General features: G+C 50.3%; 7 protein-coding genes across 7 annotated transcripts; 3 read left to right on the top strand and 4 right to left on the bottom strand.

Annotated features, from left to right (window-relative positions):
- Positions 1–3,670: 3,670 nt before the first annotated feature.
- EI90DRAFT_3070160 (uncharacterized protein) lies at positions 3,671–4,558 on the bottom strand (the record flags this gene model as incomplete). Its single annotated transcript, XM_039061217.1, has 6 exons — positions 3,671–3,701; positions 3,868–3,958; positions 3,994–4,080; positions 4,107–4,211; positions 4,248–4,364; positions 4,468–4,558. 6 exons carry the CDS (start codon positions 4,556–4,558, stop codon positions 3,671–3,673), a joined length of 522 nt encoding a protein of 173 aa, XP_038913090.1.
- Positions 4,559–4,658: 100 nt separating this feature from the next.
- EI90DRAFT_3018608 (Redoxin-domain-containing protein) lies at positions 4,659–5,986 on the bottom strand (the record flags this gene model as incomplete). The annotated part of the gene is made up of 8 exons (XM_039057241.1): positions 4,659–4,798; positions 4,851–4,935; positions 5,005–5,069; positions 5,129–5,141; positions 5,200–5,271; positions 5,348–5,542; positions 5,678–5,739; positions 5,953–5,986. 8 exons carry the CDS (start codon positions 5,984–5,986, stop codon positions 4,659–4,661), a joined length of 666 nt encoding a protein of 221 aa, XP_038913089.1.
- An 821-nt stretch (positions 5,987–6,807) lies between these two features.
- On the bottom strand, positions 6,808–7,893 carry EI90DRAFT_3291364 (uncharacterized protein). The gene is made up of 4 exons (XM_039067273.1): positions 7,512–7,893; positions 7,287–7,451; positions 7,108–7,246; positions 6,808–6,953 (listed from the first exon to the last, which is right to left on the bottom strand). The coding sequence occupies exons 1-4, from the start codon at positions 7,773–7,775 to the stop codon at positions 6,886–6,888; spliced, it is 636 nt and encodes a 211-aa protein (XP_038913088.1). The 5' UTR covers positions 7,776–7,893; the 3' UTR covers positions 6,808–6,885.
- A 3,116-nt stretch (positions 7,894–11,009) lies between these two features.
- Positions 11,010–12,634, top strand: EI90DRAFT_3070139 (uncharacterized protein). Its single transcript, XM_039061216.1, has 2 exons — positions 11,010–11,417; positions 11,456–12,634. The coding sequence occupies exons 1-2, from the start codon at positions 11,401–11,403 to the stop codon at positions 12,240–12,242; spliced, it is 804 nt and encodes a 267-aa protein (XP_038913087.1). The 5' UTR covers positions 11,010–11,400; the 3' UTR covers positions 12,243–12,634.
- EI90DRAFT_3070138 (uncharacterized protein) lies at positions 12,317–12,651 on the top strand. The gene has a single exon (XM_039061215.1). The coding sequence runs from the start codon at positions 12,411–12,413 to the stop codon at positions 12,621–12,623; it is 213 nt and encodes a 70-aa protein (XP_038913086.1). The 5' UTR covers positions 12,317–12,410; the 3' UTR covers positions 12,624–12,651.
- A 100-nt stretch (positions 12,652–12,751) lies between these two features.
- EI90DRAFT_2999258 (autophagy-related protein 27) lies at positions 12,752–14,192 on the bottom strand. Its single transcript, XM_039056284.1, has 5 exons — positions 13,768–14,192; positions 13,586–13,703; positions 13,260–13,530; positions 13,148–13,207; positions 12,752–13,095 (listed from the first exon to the last, which is right to left on the bottom strand). The coding sequence occupies exons 1-5, from the start codon at positions 14,014–14,016 to the stop codon at positions 12,951–12,953; spliced, it is 843 nt and encodes a 280-aa protein (XP_038913085.1). The 5' UTR covers positions 14,017–14,192; the 3' UTR covers positions 12,752–12,950.
- EI90DRAFT_3281683 (Josephin-domain-containing protein) lies at positions 14,171–16,070 on the top strand (the record flags this gene model as incomplete). The annotated part of the gene is made up of 6 exons (XM_039066838.1): positions 14,171–14,237; positions 14,313–14,375; positions 14,449–14,609; positions 14,669–14,719; positions 14,774–14,968; positions 15,032–16,070. The coding sequence occupies exons 1-6, from the start codon at positions 14,202–14,204 to the stop codon at positions 16,068–16,070; spliced, it is 1,545 nt and encodes a 514-aa protein (XP_038913084.1). The 5' UTR covers positions 14,171–14,201.
- Between the last annotated feature and the right edge of the window lie 59 nt (positions 16,071–16,129).

Below are 16,129 nucleotides of genomic sequence, written 5' to 3'. Positions count from 1 at the left end.
TATAGGAAACCAGTGGCACCAACTTCCAGTAGGCTAGCTCATCGATTAGCCTCCCCGTGCAGCAACAGTGTCTTGGATTAAGTTCACGGTGGCGCCGACGAGCCGACAGATACGAGATACGAATTGAAACTCTGAAAAGTACACCGTAAGTTTTGTACTCGAAGTTTCGCCCCAACTTTCGACGAACACAAGCAGCAGGATCGAGGAAACACGGCTTGTGCTATGGAATGCTAGCTGGGCCCGTAGAGTCCGCGGTACGATAGCAAGCACAGCAGAATCGGAAAGACTCAGCCAGAAAGGAGAACCGACAAGCCGCATACGCTGGCTCTAAGCAGCTAATGATATGGCTGAGAGTGTCTTATTCCTCCCGGAACTGAGAACTCCTCCTAAAGAATGCTCCGTTGGCTATCAATCACGCACTGGCAGTAAAGCATAAAGCGTATAGTTGGCTAAGAGTGCCATCTGGCGCTTTGGAATATACGAGGCGGGGGAAACCTCTGTTTGCTGAGCTCTTACGTGATAGGATAGTTTTAGGTCACGTATTTGATGGTACGGACAGAGGAACACTAAACTCGTGGTAATAGTAGCCAGTGCACAACGCTAGCAATGGACGGCTTGCCACGTACGCATCAGCACACGTCTTTCTCGCATGTGCATTAGAGGAGGACTTGAGCGAGGGCCTGAGCTAGAGAGGATAATGACATGACATAGTGGACCTATGTCCTCTGCCCAAATCCAGCTGAAGTTGCACCTGCGAGAGGCCAAATATTGCGGACCAACGAGAAACCTTTGGTTGAACAGGGAAAACGTCATTATTGTTCTTTTCTGGGGCAGGGGCTCGTGGCTTTGCAAAACGGTGTTCAAAAAGTGTGCTTGTCAGCACAGCGGGAAGGGTATCGATTAGTACAACGGCACAGGGTTTGATGTCTAAAGTCGATATCCGAGGTCAGTGTGAGATAATGGTCTAGTATGACACATTTGCACCCACCTCGAATTAAAACTGTCCAAACTGTTCAAAGGAAGGTCATGGTTTGGGTGTTGTACATGACGATATGAGGTAAACCTGCATGACCAGTGGACGAATCCGGCCGCATGGACGAAGTTACACCAGCGATCGCAACCAAACCACTTCGTTCCTTCTACAGGAGATGGATCAGGACATGTGCGTGCAAGGTAATGGGCCAGCCCAGCCCAACCCAAACAGGTGAAGTAAGCGTCATTATCCAATGAGAGTGTGTGCCAAACAGTGCCCGGTCGCCGGAGCGTGCCCGCGCTCTTTATACCATTAGTTTGAGAACCCAGGAAAAACCTGAAAATAGAAACCGCAGCACTCAGGATTCCCATGTAGTCCCCTATCATGGTACTAGCTAAGCAGTACCCGACTTAACTTCGCAGATCAGACGAGATGCGGTGCTTTCCGAGTCCTATGGCCGCAGATGATCAGGCTTGCATTCCCACCCTAATGAATATTTAGACCACTCGGGGTTGACGGACAAAGGCAGTGGATTGAAAAGCCACTTGCATAAGTGGGGCCAGCGTTTTTCTCTGGTTTGAATTTGTGTACGGTACCACGTTGTAATACCCGCATACGCTGAAGTGTACTACCCATTTAGTTTTCGGTTACGCTTGTCGGCTGGTTGGCAGCATACACAAATTAAAATCTGGAGTCGTTTTGAAAGACACTGTCTTAGTTCAAACTAAGAAATATGTCAAATATTCGCATCTCGGGAGATGTAATAAGCAATAGGTGCGAAGGAGAGGGTGAAGGAATATTCCAGCCCTGATTTCCAAATGACTCAGAGTGAGACCCCATCTAAAAACGCGCTGTAGTCGAGGAAATGACACTCTCCAGATATGTGCTGGGAATATAGAGTTCGACCACGATTATTTATTAGTCAGATAGTTTGTAACCGGATGCATGTCCTTCCCGGGACTGTTGAGCTGGGCAGTACAGGTAGACAGGGTGGAAGGAGCGATGGGCCCTTCACAGACAAATGCAAGGGATGAAGGATCCTCGTGCAAAGAGTAGATCGCCGACAGAAGGAGGGACAGAAGTGACCCAGGGAACGAAAAAGTCACTTCACAGCGATTACATCTGCAGTATCCGAACCTGGCTTGGGGGCTAGCGCCGTGCTAGCGGTGGGGAAGCCAGAAGAGAAAGTGGACGCACCAATCAAGATGTCACTGATGACGATTTTGTTCATTTCTGGAGGTGGGTGAGATGAGACAGATGTCTAGAGTGGCGGAGAATGGAGCAGTAAAACATTCGTCCACTGAACCGATCAATAATGGGCAGTTCGTGTGCCGTCGAAATCGTTGGCGATACAGTTCCCAATGACATGGGAGTGTGCTTACACAGGCGAGCGAACGCTTAGTGGTGCCCTAGAAGCCAATGACCGAAGAAGAGAATGAGAGGTGACAGTTGGCGAAGAGGACGTTCAGGAGGAAACTGAGGCCATCCAGTAAATGGATGTCACTGATGTGAAGCGAGTAAAGGCAATCTAACCTGGGTTGAAATGGAAGTGAATGACGGACGACCAACTCCAGAAATGGACAACAATCGTCTTCAGACATCTTGATTGGTCCACACAACGGTCACTACAGTAACTGGAGCGTGGGAAGTTTTGAGCGCCCAGCGATTTATTAATGTCATAAGAAGACCCTCATTCCCCCATACCCTTCACGTTAAGACGGGTTCCCCACCCCACGCCACCATGAGTATCTCTGTCAAGCAAGTCAAGGACATCTTTTCCAACCTGGGAACAGGAGACTTCACTGCGTTTTTCAACCACGTTGAGGAGGACGTGGATTGGACGGTAACTAATCCCGACCCTGACCTCAAGACTCACCCGTTATCGGGGCGTTTCACTAGCAAAAATGGTTCATTGGCCTCTTTATCCGTGATATCAATGTTACTGCTCAGACGCTATCAATAACTAGCATTCCTCAAAGCCACCTTTGATGTTATCACGAGTGCTTTCCACGTACGGGAATCTTATTGTCCGTTTGTCGGAGCTTGTAATAATCCCTAGCGTAGGAGCCGATACGCCTGGTGATAGCGCAAGAACCAATGGTTGCAGGTAATCGAGCAGCTGTTGAGATGCGGTCAGTCGTTGGGTCGAATTTTAGGGCACTAAGCTTATTTGTTAGTGTCTCAGGGCAAGAGATAAGCAAGGAGGTGTTCCCGTTGGAAAGAATGGGGCCAAATATGACAATAGGTAACACTGCGTGCTTTATGACGGAATTGCGCTCTCCTGAAGCCGGGCACCATCAGATTCGCGTGGTTTGTCACATTTAATGAGTCAGGGAGGATAACCACCGTACGGTAAAGCGTTTGTTCTCGTTCAGCGAGATCTTGGCTAAAGTCCGATTGCAGGGCGTACTTGGATTCCGCCATGATCCGAGACCTCCTGGATTCGAGCGCTCCTAATACAAAGTAACCATCACCACGCGTCAAGTTCCTCTGTTCCCTCCACTTGAACAATCTAGAAGCTTGAAATGGTCGTGGCACTGGCGTGCTTTTGACCAAGGTCAAATACCCATCTCTGTCCCCTGATCTGTGTCATTTCGCAGCATGAGTGATTGGTACAGATCGGTTTTCTAACCCATTCCGTACTGGGCCTCGTCGCCGGCTCCAGGCATTGACTGGCTGAGAGAGCGGACTTATCGGTCACGACGCGTGAACATTTTCCATTCGGGGTCTAAGCAAAATGTCGAATCGCCGATGGTTAATGAATGGCTGCAGATGGCTGCAGACTGACCGGGTCGGTCACACGGCATTGCGTGTTCGACATAATGAATCGTTAGCATTGTAGGACCCCGGCAGACCATATGTTCTTCCGGTTCGCCGGTGCCAAACACTCTCACTGATCAAGGACATAGCTCTGCAAATTTGTATCTTTCATCATGTCCGGAGTTTGGACATGCTGGCATGGTGAGCGTGTCCTCTGGTTGAAGGCTAGGGCGATGAATTTGAATGTTTATTAGTCATACGGGAAATTTGAACAAAACTTGAACCGGGTCGGCTATTTCGGAGCCTGTTGATCGGCGAACCTGGATGTGTGTGTCGAGAATTGGAAGCTTTGGTAGGAAAACGTTTGGAACACCGATACATGTCTGAATGCAACACCCGAGGTTTCGGCTAGTGACAGCATCCTCGATCAGTCTCTTAGGAGTCAGAGGTGCTAATCCATCGAAGGTCCGAAGACTTGCTTCGTTTGACCTTCCCTCAGTCCCCTAATCGACACTGCATTCCAACGTTCCGTGTCCGTCACGCTTATACATAACATACATCTTACGGCTACTAGATTCATTAATTCCGTAGTTCTTCTGCCGATGCGCTCCGTGGTTCGATCCAAGTCCCACTTCACTTTGAACCAGTGGTCTCGTCCTTGCATCTGAGGCGGAATTGAACACCCCGGGTTTCCCGTTATCGTTTCGTGGGCCGGTTCAGCGTGTCACTAGCACCGTCAATCGCCAATCCACTCATGCGTGCTGAGCTCAATATCAAGCTCCACAAAGGAGATGCCATTATACCATAGATGCTGGCGAGTTTCATGGTTGATACACATTTAGGAATACAATTTGCAACAAGATGTTTTGTAAGGCAGCACGATCTCGTTCATTTTCAGGGAATCAATTCAAATCCGTACGAACGCTCAGAGCTTAGCGAGGACTTCTTCTGCAGCGGTGATGGTCGTTTTGCTCGCATCGGGCTCTACGAAGATGTTCTCGACCTTTCCGTCATTGACGACGAGGACGAATCGCTGCGCACGAATGCCTCCCAGTCCAGCAGTAGCTAATATATCGTCAATATATAAGCTTTCGAACTGAAACATTGAGAAACTTACCATCGAAGGTGAGCCCAAGGCCACCTGAAAAGGATGCCTTGTCATCAGCGAGGAAGCGGACTGAAGTTTCTTTATCTCCAGAAAGCTGTTGTTACGAGTGCATTAGCGACGTAGCAAATTGTTGTTGTGGCCGGTGTAGAAATGGGAAACAAACCTTGGCTTTCCAAGCTTTCGTAACAAACGCGTCGTTAACACTGATCACGTAGATGCCCTGGATACCTTGCAGATAGCCGATTGCGCCTCAAGAAGCACGGGAAAGGGGAAACAGTTAGACGCACCTTTAGCGGTGAACTAACGGCCGAGTGTGAACGAAATCATGCCATGGGTGCAAGAACGAAATTCACCACACCTTTTCATAATTCTCGATGTATCCAGGTGCCTGAGAGCTGCAGGTAGGAGTGAAAGCACCAGGCACACCGACCTACGGTCATCGGAACGGGGGATAGGAAAACAATGAGGAGAGAAATTCATTTGCGAGACGACGTGTTCGCACTCACCAAGATGATCCTTCCGGGAAGGTTATGGATCGAAACCGAAGAGTTTGGTTCATTCTCCTTGAGAGGAACAGGAGGTAACTCCTGACCAATCTTAATCTGGCTTACAGTTGCAAGGCTGACAGCCGCTGAGTGAGCTACCTCAGTGGCTTTGGCGATGATATTGGCCATATTTTCTGGTAATGCAGAGGGAAAAGGCTGAGGGAAGGTGGTGGACGGAAGAAGGATGATGATTTTAATTGAGACGAAGAAGCAGCGTTGCGCCACTTGATAGAGGCATTAGATAAGCGAGAATCTGTGATTAGACAACTCTACACTCTGGAGGGCACACACCCCCCAGTTCATATCTTGACTAGTAACATCTCGTTGACGGTTGCCTTGTGCGTGAGCAAGCGCTAAGTATGTTATCAATGGAATTATTAATTTGATCGATGTCCAATTAAATTGAAAATCGGTCCCTCTCGGTGTTTCAAGGTTAATCGGACGGTATCTACGGCGCAGTGAAATCCGTCAATTTCTGTGCATGGGACATTGCGCGATGTAGAAAATACAAGATCTTCGGAAGCAGCAATAGCAATTAACGATGACATGACAGGCAGGACAGTTACCGGGTGGAGGGAAACGCGGGAGAGAGGGAACCATTGTGGGCTGGGATGGTGTGAGCAAATGCTCCAGTCTGGCTGAATGTGGCGAAACCGAGCGGTTAACTCGAGATTCGCTTCTGCATACCGGACTCCCTAGCTCGAGAGCATCGATCTAACCCGAATCAAGCATAATTATCCAAGTGGCCACTTACGGATCATCGGAAATGTACAGGAGTTCCGCCACTCAAAATGGATATTGTTTCTTGCAACCGCTTCCCTTCTTATATAGTCCACTCACTTCCAGGAACTCCGCTGATCGTCCTCCCTTTCATAGAGTGTACACCCCTGAAGGATGTATTCTCTCGCCTCCAAGCATTCAGCGCGAACCAACTCGGATCAGTATCTAACTCGTCCGTTCCTGTGTTAACGTTTGTTCATGTTGCGCATGGAAGCCGGTACTGAGCGTCGAAAGGGCAGGTGAGCCTCCTTTTGCCGGAAAATTGACGAGGCTCATTCCTTTTGACGATTCCACACCCTACCTACTGGATTTCAATGCAGCATAGCGGGCGTTCGTTGAAGAACGATTACAGGGATTGTTAGGTGCCTAGACCAAGGGGTGCCAGCATTGGTTGGAGAACGCCGGTGTTGCCTGAGGGCAGGAGTGAGAGTTTTCTTCCTTCCGGGAAGTGCTTTAAAGTCTTCCCAGCTTTGCGAGAGACCTCACCTCAACATCATAAACCCCGACCCTAAACCCGGTTCCCCCTCCTTCGTGTACGATTATTTAACGATGGTGAAGGGCATTGCCACTTGAATTCAACATCTAATTTCGGAACCACTGAGGCTTTTATTAGGCCACATTGCCTCTAGGCAGGTGACCAGCCTCTCATTGCCCCCTGCGCCTTTGGCTCAAAGGATGAATCCTTTCCTCGGTGACCTCGGGGCTACTGTTACTGCTGCTCATTTCGCCTCCACGAGGTCGTAGAACCCCTTGCGCTCCCGATCCCTAAGCGTGCCACCAGCATCGCCTCTCGACCGCCGGTTCAACCAGCACAGAGAGGTTAAAAAACCGGTTGGAAATTCTTTCGCAGGCATCCGTTACCCTCTCTGTGGGTTTTCGATTCTTCGTTTCCATTTCAGGGATAGAGTGGACATACCCAATGAGTGAAAATCGCTGCGTACCATCAGCCGCATCTCTCGGCTCTGGCCCCGGGTGTTTCTTGAGACTAGTAACCTTTGGCGCCCGATCAACGTAGCGCGACCGATAGGATTCGACAAGCCGGACTGCCCGTAACTGCCATTGCCGCTCGGAACAGCCCCACTACGATGTATATTCAAGTCTTGAGCGTTGAGGCTGTCACGTAAACTTGGGAAGGCGATTTTGCGGCACCCCCAAGCGAATTACTTGGCGCCTGGTCATGAATGGAGTATTCGACTTCTCGGTCCCGAATGTCCAAGAGCTCGCAGTCGAGAGGAATCGTCTGGAGGCCACTCGCTCTTGGGGACCGTCCTCCAAGTTGTAGGTCCTACCGTTTAAGGGGATAACGATTGCGGGTTGCGACGACGACTCTCGCGAAAGCCATTACTTGCGAGCTTGCAATGGACGGCGTAAGTCTTGACTTTTGCGACCTCCCACCCGATTGCTGTTTCATCTTGGAAACCATGATTCGTGAACTCCAGACTCGCACAAGGCCCAGAGAACAAATTGAATACACTGGTATGTAGCATCCCCTTGGGTCACACCCAGCTTGAGGAGGATCCAGGCCCAGCGGGGATCGAAGATATGCGCAGCGGCATCGGCTGGTTTGTATGCTTTTCACCCCTGGCGTGGCTGGAAACAACAGTATCATCTCTTAGATGCGCTGTAGCCTCGGAGATTGTCACTGAACGTAACAAACAGACGGGTATTCGACGCTACCTTAACAAGGTGGCACCAAGTCCTCAACTAATTGGTGCTCAGTGTAGATGAACTAAGCCACGCAAACAAGTATTTAAGGACAGCCATACGACTGGATGGGGCTCGGAGCTCAGAGCAGACATTGAGTTGGTGACGCCCTCCCAGACTTATACTAATAGGTGTTGGAAAGCAACCTCGAAACATGTGTTTACACACGCCATCCCGACTGAGCCACAAAAATAGGTGAACAACTTGGGACACATTGAGTCTCCCACAGTCCGAAGAGTGTCTGTGGTTGCATGTTCATGGTCAATTGTTGCCTAGATCAAAAACATATTCCCTGGCAGGTGAATCCCCTGCCTCAGGGGCGTGGGTGCGGAAGTGCCATTCCCCAAAAAAGCAATCATCAACGCGAATCCATCGGCTACGTCCGGCCCGCCGTGGAAGGACGCGTGTTCCCGAACATCTGTGTGTATGTGAAAGGAACTAATGAATGGGCAATTACATAAGTATGGGTCAGGGATCGCCGGCGCTGCCGTCTATGCTCGAGGCGACCTCCCGTCCCGGGTGAGCTGAGTCCGTGTCCAAGACACGGGGAGTTCTGCTCCCATCACACCAGCGCACTCAGATGGCTGCTCGCTGACAGTGCCACATGGAAGCGGTGTAAATTCGAATTCTCGAATTCGCCTTTCGGGCTTTCAGTCTACGATTTATAGACCTTCGTCTGCAACCACCGCAACCAGGCGGAGCCGGGAGTAACTGTGTAGCTGCAGCAGTTCCTGGGCTACTTCCAGGTCTACATCTGCTTCGGTTATCTCCCGTCAGAAAGCTCCAACCCGGATCCGTTATCGCACTAAGCCTGAGCCATTCGGTGGTGGCTTCATCTGGTCGTTCTGGCCCTGGATTTTTTGGGACAATGAATTTTATGAGTGTTTCCCGCCTAAACAGATGCAGTTATTAAGACCACGGCAATTAGAATGAAGGTCTTTTGTGCCATCATTCTGGTATTGAGAGTCTTTTTCGTGCAAGTGCCTCGTCGTATTGATTTCTAGCAGTTTCCAGCTTGCATTGAACGAATTGCCAATGAGGTATGGCCCTGTCGGCTTCAAACTTTTGTATCCCATCCACCCACTCCCTCCCAACAACGACGGCTCTTCCTGAGGAAACAGTTTTAGGCTTCAGGTGCCAGTTTCTTTTCTTTTGCTCGCGAACCCCAGAGGATGACCTTATTGGGCGATCTTGAACTTAGAACTAGAAGGTCCTCTACCAAGCTGCTCCAGATCCGTATTAACAACTCCTCTCCTACCACAACACGGTTCTGGCTTCTGTCTCAGCACAGGATTTTGCTCGCGATTCGCCGCGATTGAAATGTTGAAATGGCCACTTCCATTGCCAACCGGAAGCTTTGAGAGCGAATCACTATTAAGGGTGGGCGAGAAAAGTTGCCAAGGGAATTGTTTTCAAATGCGCAAAGATGCATTCAACGGACTGGGGAGACGGTCAATGCTCATATTGCTGCTGCACTCGGGTTATGGGCGCTAGAAAAGATGTCTTCCCACTCCACCCAAAATAAATTGTCAGGGTAGGAACTGTTTTTCGCTCACTGTTCGGTGGGCGAATCGTTCCAATATTCCTACCATCAATTCAAGGTTGCCACACGCGAACTCCTGACTTTGGACGATAACTCCCATCTCGAACCTGCCTCCTTGTCCTTCTCACGCATCACGAGCTTTTCCATAAGAGGTTATTCGCGACGTACCCATCTCGCGTGATTGTAATACGATCTGCCACATTAAAACTCCCCACCTGCTGATCTTCTGGAAAATTGCGAGGAAAATCCATGCCTTTATTTGTGCAACATCGCTTGATAGCGAAACGGATCCACGGTAGGGATATTCTTTGTGCAGAAGTTCAGCGTCTTTGATTGACAAGGTCACACACCCTTCCCGGTGCCCATCATCAGCTCAGTGTTGAGAACCAAATTATAATTTTTAGCTGCCGGGTACCATGCGTTCACCCCTCGGTGCACGGGGAGGTCAAAGGCTGGCGGCGAGCTAGGTCGAGAAGTGATCGAATGCGTGACCCGCCAAATGGCCGGGCGACATTCTTATGAATGAGACCTGAACTGGTGACTTGGGGCATGAGCAGGGTCAAAGTGGCGCAGCAAGGGGTTCCTGGATACCCTCCAGTTCCTGATTCACGTTCTAGCTTTGTAGAGGGCGAAATCTAAGTTACTCTTCCCCGGTGCAGAAAGGCTAGAACAGCTACGAAATTGGGGGGTTAAGAGTTGAAAAGGGCGGGGGACTGTCAGGGGGAACACTGGTGAGCGTTCGTTCTCGGCAATACACCGACGGCCGATTTCAAACCCGGAACAGTGCGCGAGTCATACGCGCAACTGACTGGCTTCGAACCGTCAATTTCGAGATGAATCTGTGACGAACCGGCGCATGTATCCTGCAGACTTGTTATCCAACTCCCGTTATTGCATCCAATGTTTGCCAAGGTCCGCCATTCGGTGTCAGCGTTGTGTCTGGTGTAGTCCTGCCAAGCCGGCCGTCACCCAGCCAACTCCCGAGACACGACAGACTATTTCAATCATTAAACCAGATGAAAATCACAAGACGTCTATCACTCAGCTACCGGTTCGGCTCAGGCTATTCGCCGTCTCACAAAGCGGATTTCCTGGGGTGATCACCATTTGTTGTGAGCTAATCCTCGGCGTCGCCGCGAAGATATCTTCCCCAAAGCACCCGTCGAAGTGCTGGAGTATTTGGAAGCAATAGATTTGCAACTGTACAACCGTTGGCAAGCAAGATTCTGGATGAAAAGTCAGGGTTCGGCCTCGTGTGGCTGTCCAGGTTGACGGGCGACCGAAATGCTTTGGGGGGCGAGTGAAGTCATTGGGCTGGTCTGGAGTTCCCCTAGATAGATTTAAACGTGTTTATGGAAGACATGGTGGCAGTTTGGCGTGGTTGGAAGTGTCCCCAAGATTTTGAGTAAAATTAGTGATGGGGCTCTTGGTGTTACTTCTCGTTATTTGTCATGCGTCTCCCGGTTCAACAGTGTACCGCAAAGGCAATAGAAGTGAATGCGCCCTAGAAGGCTGTAAAAGTGGGGGGAGGCCAGTTTTTGGCCAATCGGTTCCGTGGCATACTCATCCGGGTTCAATTTTACAATTCAGGGCAGCTGCCACTTCCATCACATTAGATATTGAGCCACTGCTGATACTCCTGTACATAAGGCTAGAAATCTACCTTTTCACGAAGACGGGGGCGTCCTTTCCCTTCCTGCTATGTTAACATCGTATGACCCTCATGGACTTGGAAGCCCTCTTCATCCACTTGCGGGACGCCTCCTCTTCACTCGACGCGCAGGTCTTGAAGATTACCATCGACTCCTTATCCCTTCCTACCACATTCCGACCTCAACTTTGCCGTGCACTCCGCCTCTCGGTCTTTCGGCGTGGCGACGCGAGCGTTCGACAGGATCGCTTACAATTTTTTGAAGGTCTCCTGTCGTCCCCCAACAAGACGTGGTCCTGCAGCTGTCACGACTGAAGAAAGTCATTTATCCTGTTTATGGTCTCCCCCTTGACGTCCTAAGACTGATTTTCGAGAACGCCACAGGCGGGAGGCACCAGCCACTCACCTCCAAGTCCAAAACTGCCGTAAGGATCAGCCATGTATCCTCGTGGTGGCGGGACGTCGCCCTTTCGGATACCTCCCTCTGGTGTGAGGTCTGTGGTAACTGGCCACGAGATCAAGTGCTTGCATGGCTGCGTCGACGTGGCAAGAAGAGACCAATCCTCCTCAACTGTCACATACCGTGGGTAGGACAACTTCTCGTTGATCGAGAGCTCCTAGCTCAGCTTTCGGAGTCGAACGTATCCGTGATTCGGCTGCACTCTTCCACGATCGGGGACAATACTTGGCTCAGTGCTTGGAATCACCCAGATATGGCCGGAATCTTGTCACGTATTACAGAGCTTCATTCCCCCAACGTCCCCCCTCACGACCTCCCGGATGCCAATCTCGAGGTGCTCTTTATCACCACAATCTTTGAACCTCAACCTGCAATGCCCAGGCTACCTCGTCTCCGCTTCCTGTACCTAGATCAGATGGGAGTAGCATGCAATGTCTTCCTGGCTTCCCTCAGGGAAATGGAGGCTCTTGAGGTCCTTATCCTTAACGGCGTGGATGTTTGGCCAACCGGGCCCACAGATCAGCTTACCCTGCCAAACCTCCGGGAGCTTACCTATTTTTCAGGTCAGCACCACAGTATGAATTTCCTTCCCTCATTCGCTGCTCCATGCTTGAGACGATTACATCTGGGATTCGACTGGGGAGGCCCGATTAGCCAAGAGGAACGGTCGATCGCCGCCATATCCTACTCTAACTTCGTACGTTTAGGGCAGAATTAACGCTGTTCTTACCGCCTGTTGTCCTGACTAGTCGTTGATCAGATCCTTGAGTGTTCGGAAGTGCGCTACCTCACGTTTGAGGTGATATTGACTCGTATCCTATCCTCTCTGTTGGAAGAACTTAGCCTGGCCGCCACATCCGTCCTCCCCAATTTGGCTGAGCTCGTGATGCAGATGAGCGACAACGTCCCTTTCGACCCCCTCCAAGCATTGATGAACGCTCGGAGGAGGGTGTTGCCGACCCATCCGTTGCCAAGCCTCATTGTAAAGGTTGAGGAGCCAGGCTATGTGGCGAGCGACCCATTCCATCGGCTGGTTCTCGAGGGTCTCGTGAAGGATATCGAGCTCATTACGGATGAAGCTGTCGAATCCGCCCCCTGAAGACAAATCCGAGCCATCCTGTTGTTTCATGGAAGAATCCGAGACTCGGGATATTATTGAATGCTCCCTTCCCGTGTTGTACCGCCGAATGCACTTTGCTTCTTACCAGCACCCGATCCATCACCACTGCCCAATGTATATATTAATGTCTAAATTTCAATGTAAACTTTTTGCGTGTCCCGATGATATGAAGGAGCAGGGCTATAATCCTGAAAGCGCCTAGAAGGTGCACAAATTATTTGACTATTAATCGACTACGATTGAGGCAAGTATAATAAACAATAATGCGATTTCAAACCTGGGACTCGGACCAAGGCATCGATCGATCTAAACGCTGACATACCCGCTTCGGTTCCCTACCCTATTGTTTCCCCTGACGCCAGACAGGATTCCTCTCAGAAGGTCAGATAGCAAGTGTGGAACGTCACGCCAGAAATCCCGATGCGGTACCAGATCCCAACCAGAAGCGCCACTAAATAGCCCCAATAAGCAGAAGTCAGTGAAGGGAGGGAACATGAACTAACTAGTTATTGTAATTGTAATACGCCCCAAGCCCAAGATACGTGGCGAAACAGAACAGAAGTCTGAGGCTGATGTAAGGACAATTTGAGTACTGCATGCGCATTGGGCACTCACAGGAAAAAGAACCATCCTAGACTGCTTCCTTCTGATGTCTTTCTGCTATCTTCATCGGGATGTTTGGTGTCGGGTGGGGGTGGTTTCGACTCCTCTGCACAGGCAGCTTTCACTTTCCAGTGTACTTCTGTCGCGTTTTCTGTATGGATCCCTAGTTCTGGGTCCTCGTCACTCGATGAACACTGCAGGGTGACGACAAAGCGCTCTCGTGGTGAGGTCGGTTCTGGCCATGAGTCTCCATGAAGTGTCACGGAGATCTCAGAATCCGACACTATGGTTGGTGGCATGAGATATTTGGACGAACCCACATGGGGGAGCACGCTCACAGCGTTTGTACTCCGGACTCAGAGATGGCGAACGAGCCAACGAGATAACTTGTGTAATTCTGGTCTTTCCAGATTTCTCATTTGCGGTGGTCCAGCAAGCATACGTACTCGAGGGACACTAAATCGGGAAGATTCAGGACGCTTCGGAGAACAATTGTGCTCAAGCCTGCTTGTTGACTTACTCTGTCGTCTTCAGGTACGCTGGTGTCTTCTTTTATTGGTTGGCAAAGGTCGAAGCGCAGTGTGTCCGTGTTTTTAGTGGGAGGCGACAGCCAAGTTTTCTGTATTTTCCTCTCCCCCGATAGTGACTTAAGGTCATAGTGATGCTTAGAATCGAGGGTAAAGGCACACTCCCACGAATCGTCTGCCTTTGCTATGTCAAGCCAAGATAGGAGGAGCAGAGTGGAGGCCAGTTTGAAGGATCGCAACATATTGGATGGGCGAAAGCAACGCTAGTAAAATTTGTCTACCGGCTTGAGAGATGCCCAAGCTAAGGAAACGTTGGCGTTGGCTAAGCCCCAACACTGCAATGCCTAATTCAGTTCCACTGCCAAGTCGTCACAGACGTTGTCGACTCTTTGCTTCCGCCAACGCGCGTCTCCTAATCTCAATCAACATGAACGCGTTGGAGCGACTTATCTATCATGAGAAGGTGTTATAGGCTTGGTCATTGTTTCCCACACGCCTATGACGACGCTGATTGGAAATCCTTTGGATTTTATGCTAGCAAGAGGAGGGATCGATGATGTGCGCCCAACATGCTCTCAATGCGCTTTTGCAAAACAGCTATGTTCGTTCAATCGCTATTATGTATGAGCAGTTAGAACCCTGATGGGATACTCCATCGCTACACGACGATCCAGTTTTCTGCCTCCGATTTGGGCGAACTGGCACGTAGTCTTGATGAGTTGGAGAACGAATATCGGAGTGGCGAATCACGTCGGACACAGAGCTCGAATATGGATGATACAGGTTATTTCTCTGTTCAAGTCCTTGACAAAGCTTTGGAAGTATGGGGTTTGTCGTAAGTCTACCGATGGAACATATTTGCATTGGCACGTAACGTATTGTACTAATGTCTAGGCTCGTAAGATGGAGAAGCCGGGAGTTTGACGGGTGCCGTGATGACCCAGAGTGCGCATTGTTCGCTACAATCCCCTGGTGACATATGTCCCATTTATTTTTCAGCACACAACAGGCATTTGTCCTCAACCTCAACCAGCACTGGTTCACAATTCGACGATTTGGGCTTCCTGAGTCTACGGGACACTGGTATAACCTTAATTCTTCCTTTGCCCAGCCTCAGCGAGTCGGAGTTATGTATCTGGGGATGGTCTTACATCAAGCAGAGACCGAAGGTATCAGTATTTGTGCTGTTACAGGGTCATCTTGACCAACTCGACTGTTTGCTTTAGGATATTCGGTATTCGCCGTTCGACCTCAGAGTAACCACACAGCTGAAAATCCATTAATACCGTTGTGTGAGGCAGATGGGATTGCTAGCACTATCCCGGACCCCCAGTCTCACTTCTCCTCGGCATCCCGTTCCTCCGTGCAGCCTGAGCCATTTGACACGGCGGGATTTGAGGGAGAAGATATCGAGCTCCAGCGCGCGTTGCAGGCCTCTCTAGAAAACACTCGCCGCGAAATTCGGTACCCAGCAGAAGTTTCATACAGTGAACCAGCCTCCTCGAGTCGATCGTTCTCCGAGTTTGCTGAGAGTGCTCGAAGAGGCTTCGCTGGTGTCGCCTCAGCATCGAAGGATAGCTCGCGGGAACTTCATTTATCGGCTGCTCGTTCACGGACCTTGTTAGAAAGGGCCACACTGGATCAACAACTAGCTTTCGAGGCGCAAGCCACTCCTAGAAGCTCTTCACGCGTGAGAAGTCGGGCGGATGAGCATGAGGACGAAGAATTCCGAAAGGCGGTGGAGGAAAGTTTGAGGGAGCCTGGAGCACAATTGGAAGAGGAAGATGAACAGGCGTATATCGATATCACCGGAGAGGACGAGGACGAGGACGATGCCGACTACGTAGACGCTGAAGACGGTACGCCTCCACGACAGGACATTCCGATTGTTCAACGAAGTACCCGTTCCACCCTCCGTCAATACGGCGCAACCACTGAACCTCCCAGCTCCCTACTCGGCTTTGGTCCACAATCTGCCCCATCGGTTAGCGAAGTGACCAACAGGGTCATTGATGATGAAGATGCTGAGCTTCAGGCTGCTCTCAAGGCTAGTCTCGAGGATCTTCCCCAAAGGCTTCAAATCCCTGAACCCCCAAAGCGCACATTGGTTCATTCATCCAATTTCGGACTGTCCTTCGGTAGGGGGCCTGGTGCAGGCCTTGACGAGAGTGAAGGCGAAGATGAGGATGAGGGTGAAGGTGAAGGTGAAGGTGGGAAGTTGAGGGAGGAATCTTCGGATGCCAAACAGTTGAGTGTCGAGGAAATCCGACGCCGCCGTCTGGCGCGCTTTGGGTAGGAGTTACTTTTAGCCGCAGTGCAACATGCCCTTATTAAACGTAGCGTTGCTGTGTCTTG

This window comes from Cantharellus anzutake (assembly GCF_015039405.1).
Source record: "Cantharellus anzutake strain C23 chromosome Unknown EI90scaffold_45, whole genome shotgun sequence".
Classification (NCBI taxonomy): Eukaryota; Fungi; Basidiomycota; class Agaricomycetes; order Cantharellales; family Hydnaceae; genus Cantharellus; species Cantharellus anzutake.
The sequence above is the reverse complement of the archived record's forward strand: the minus strand, read 5'-3'. Positions and strand labels throughout refer to the sequence as shown.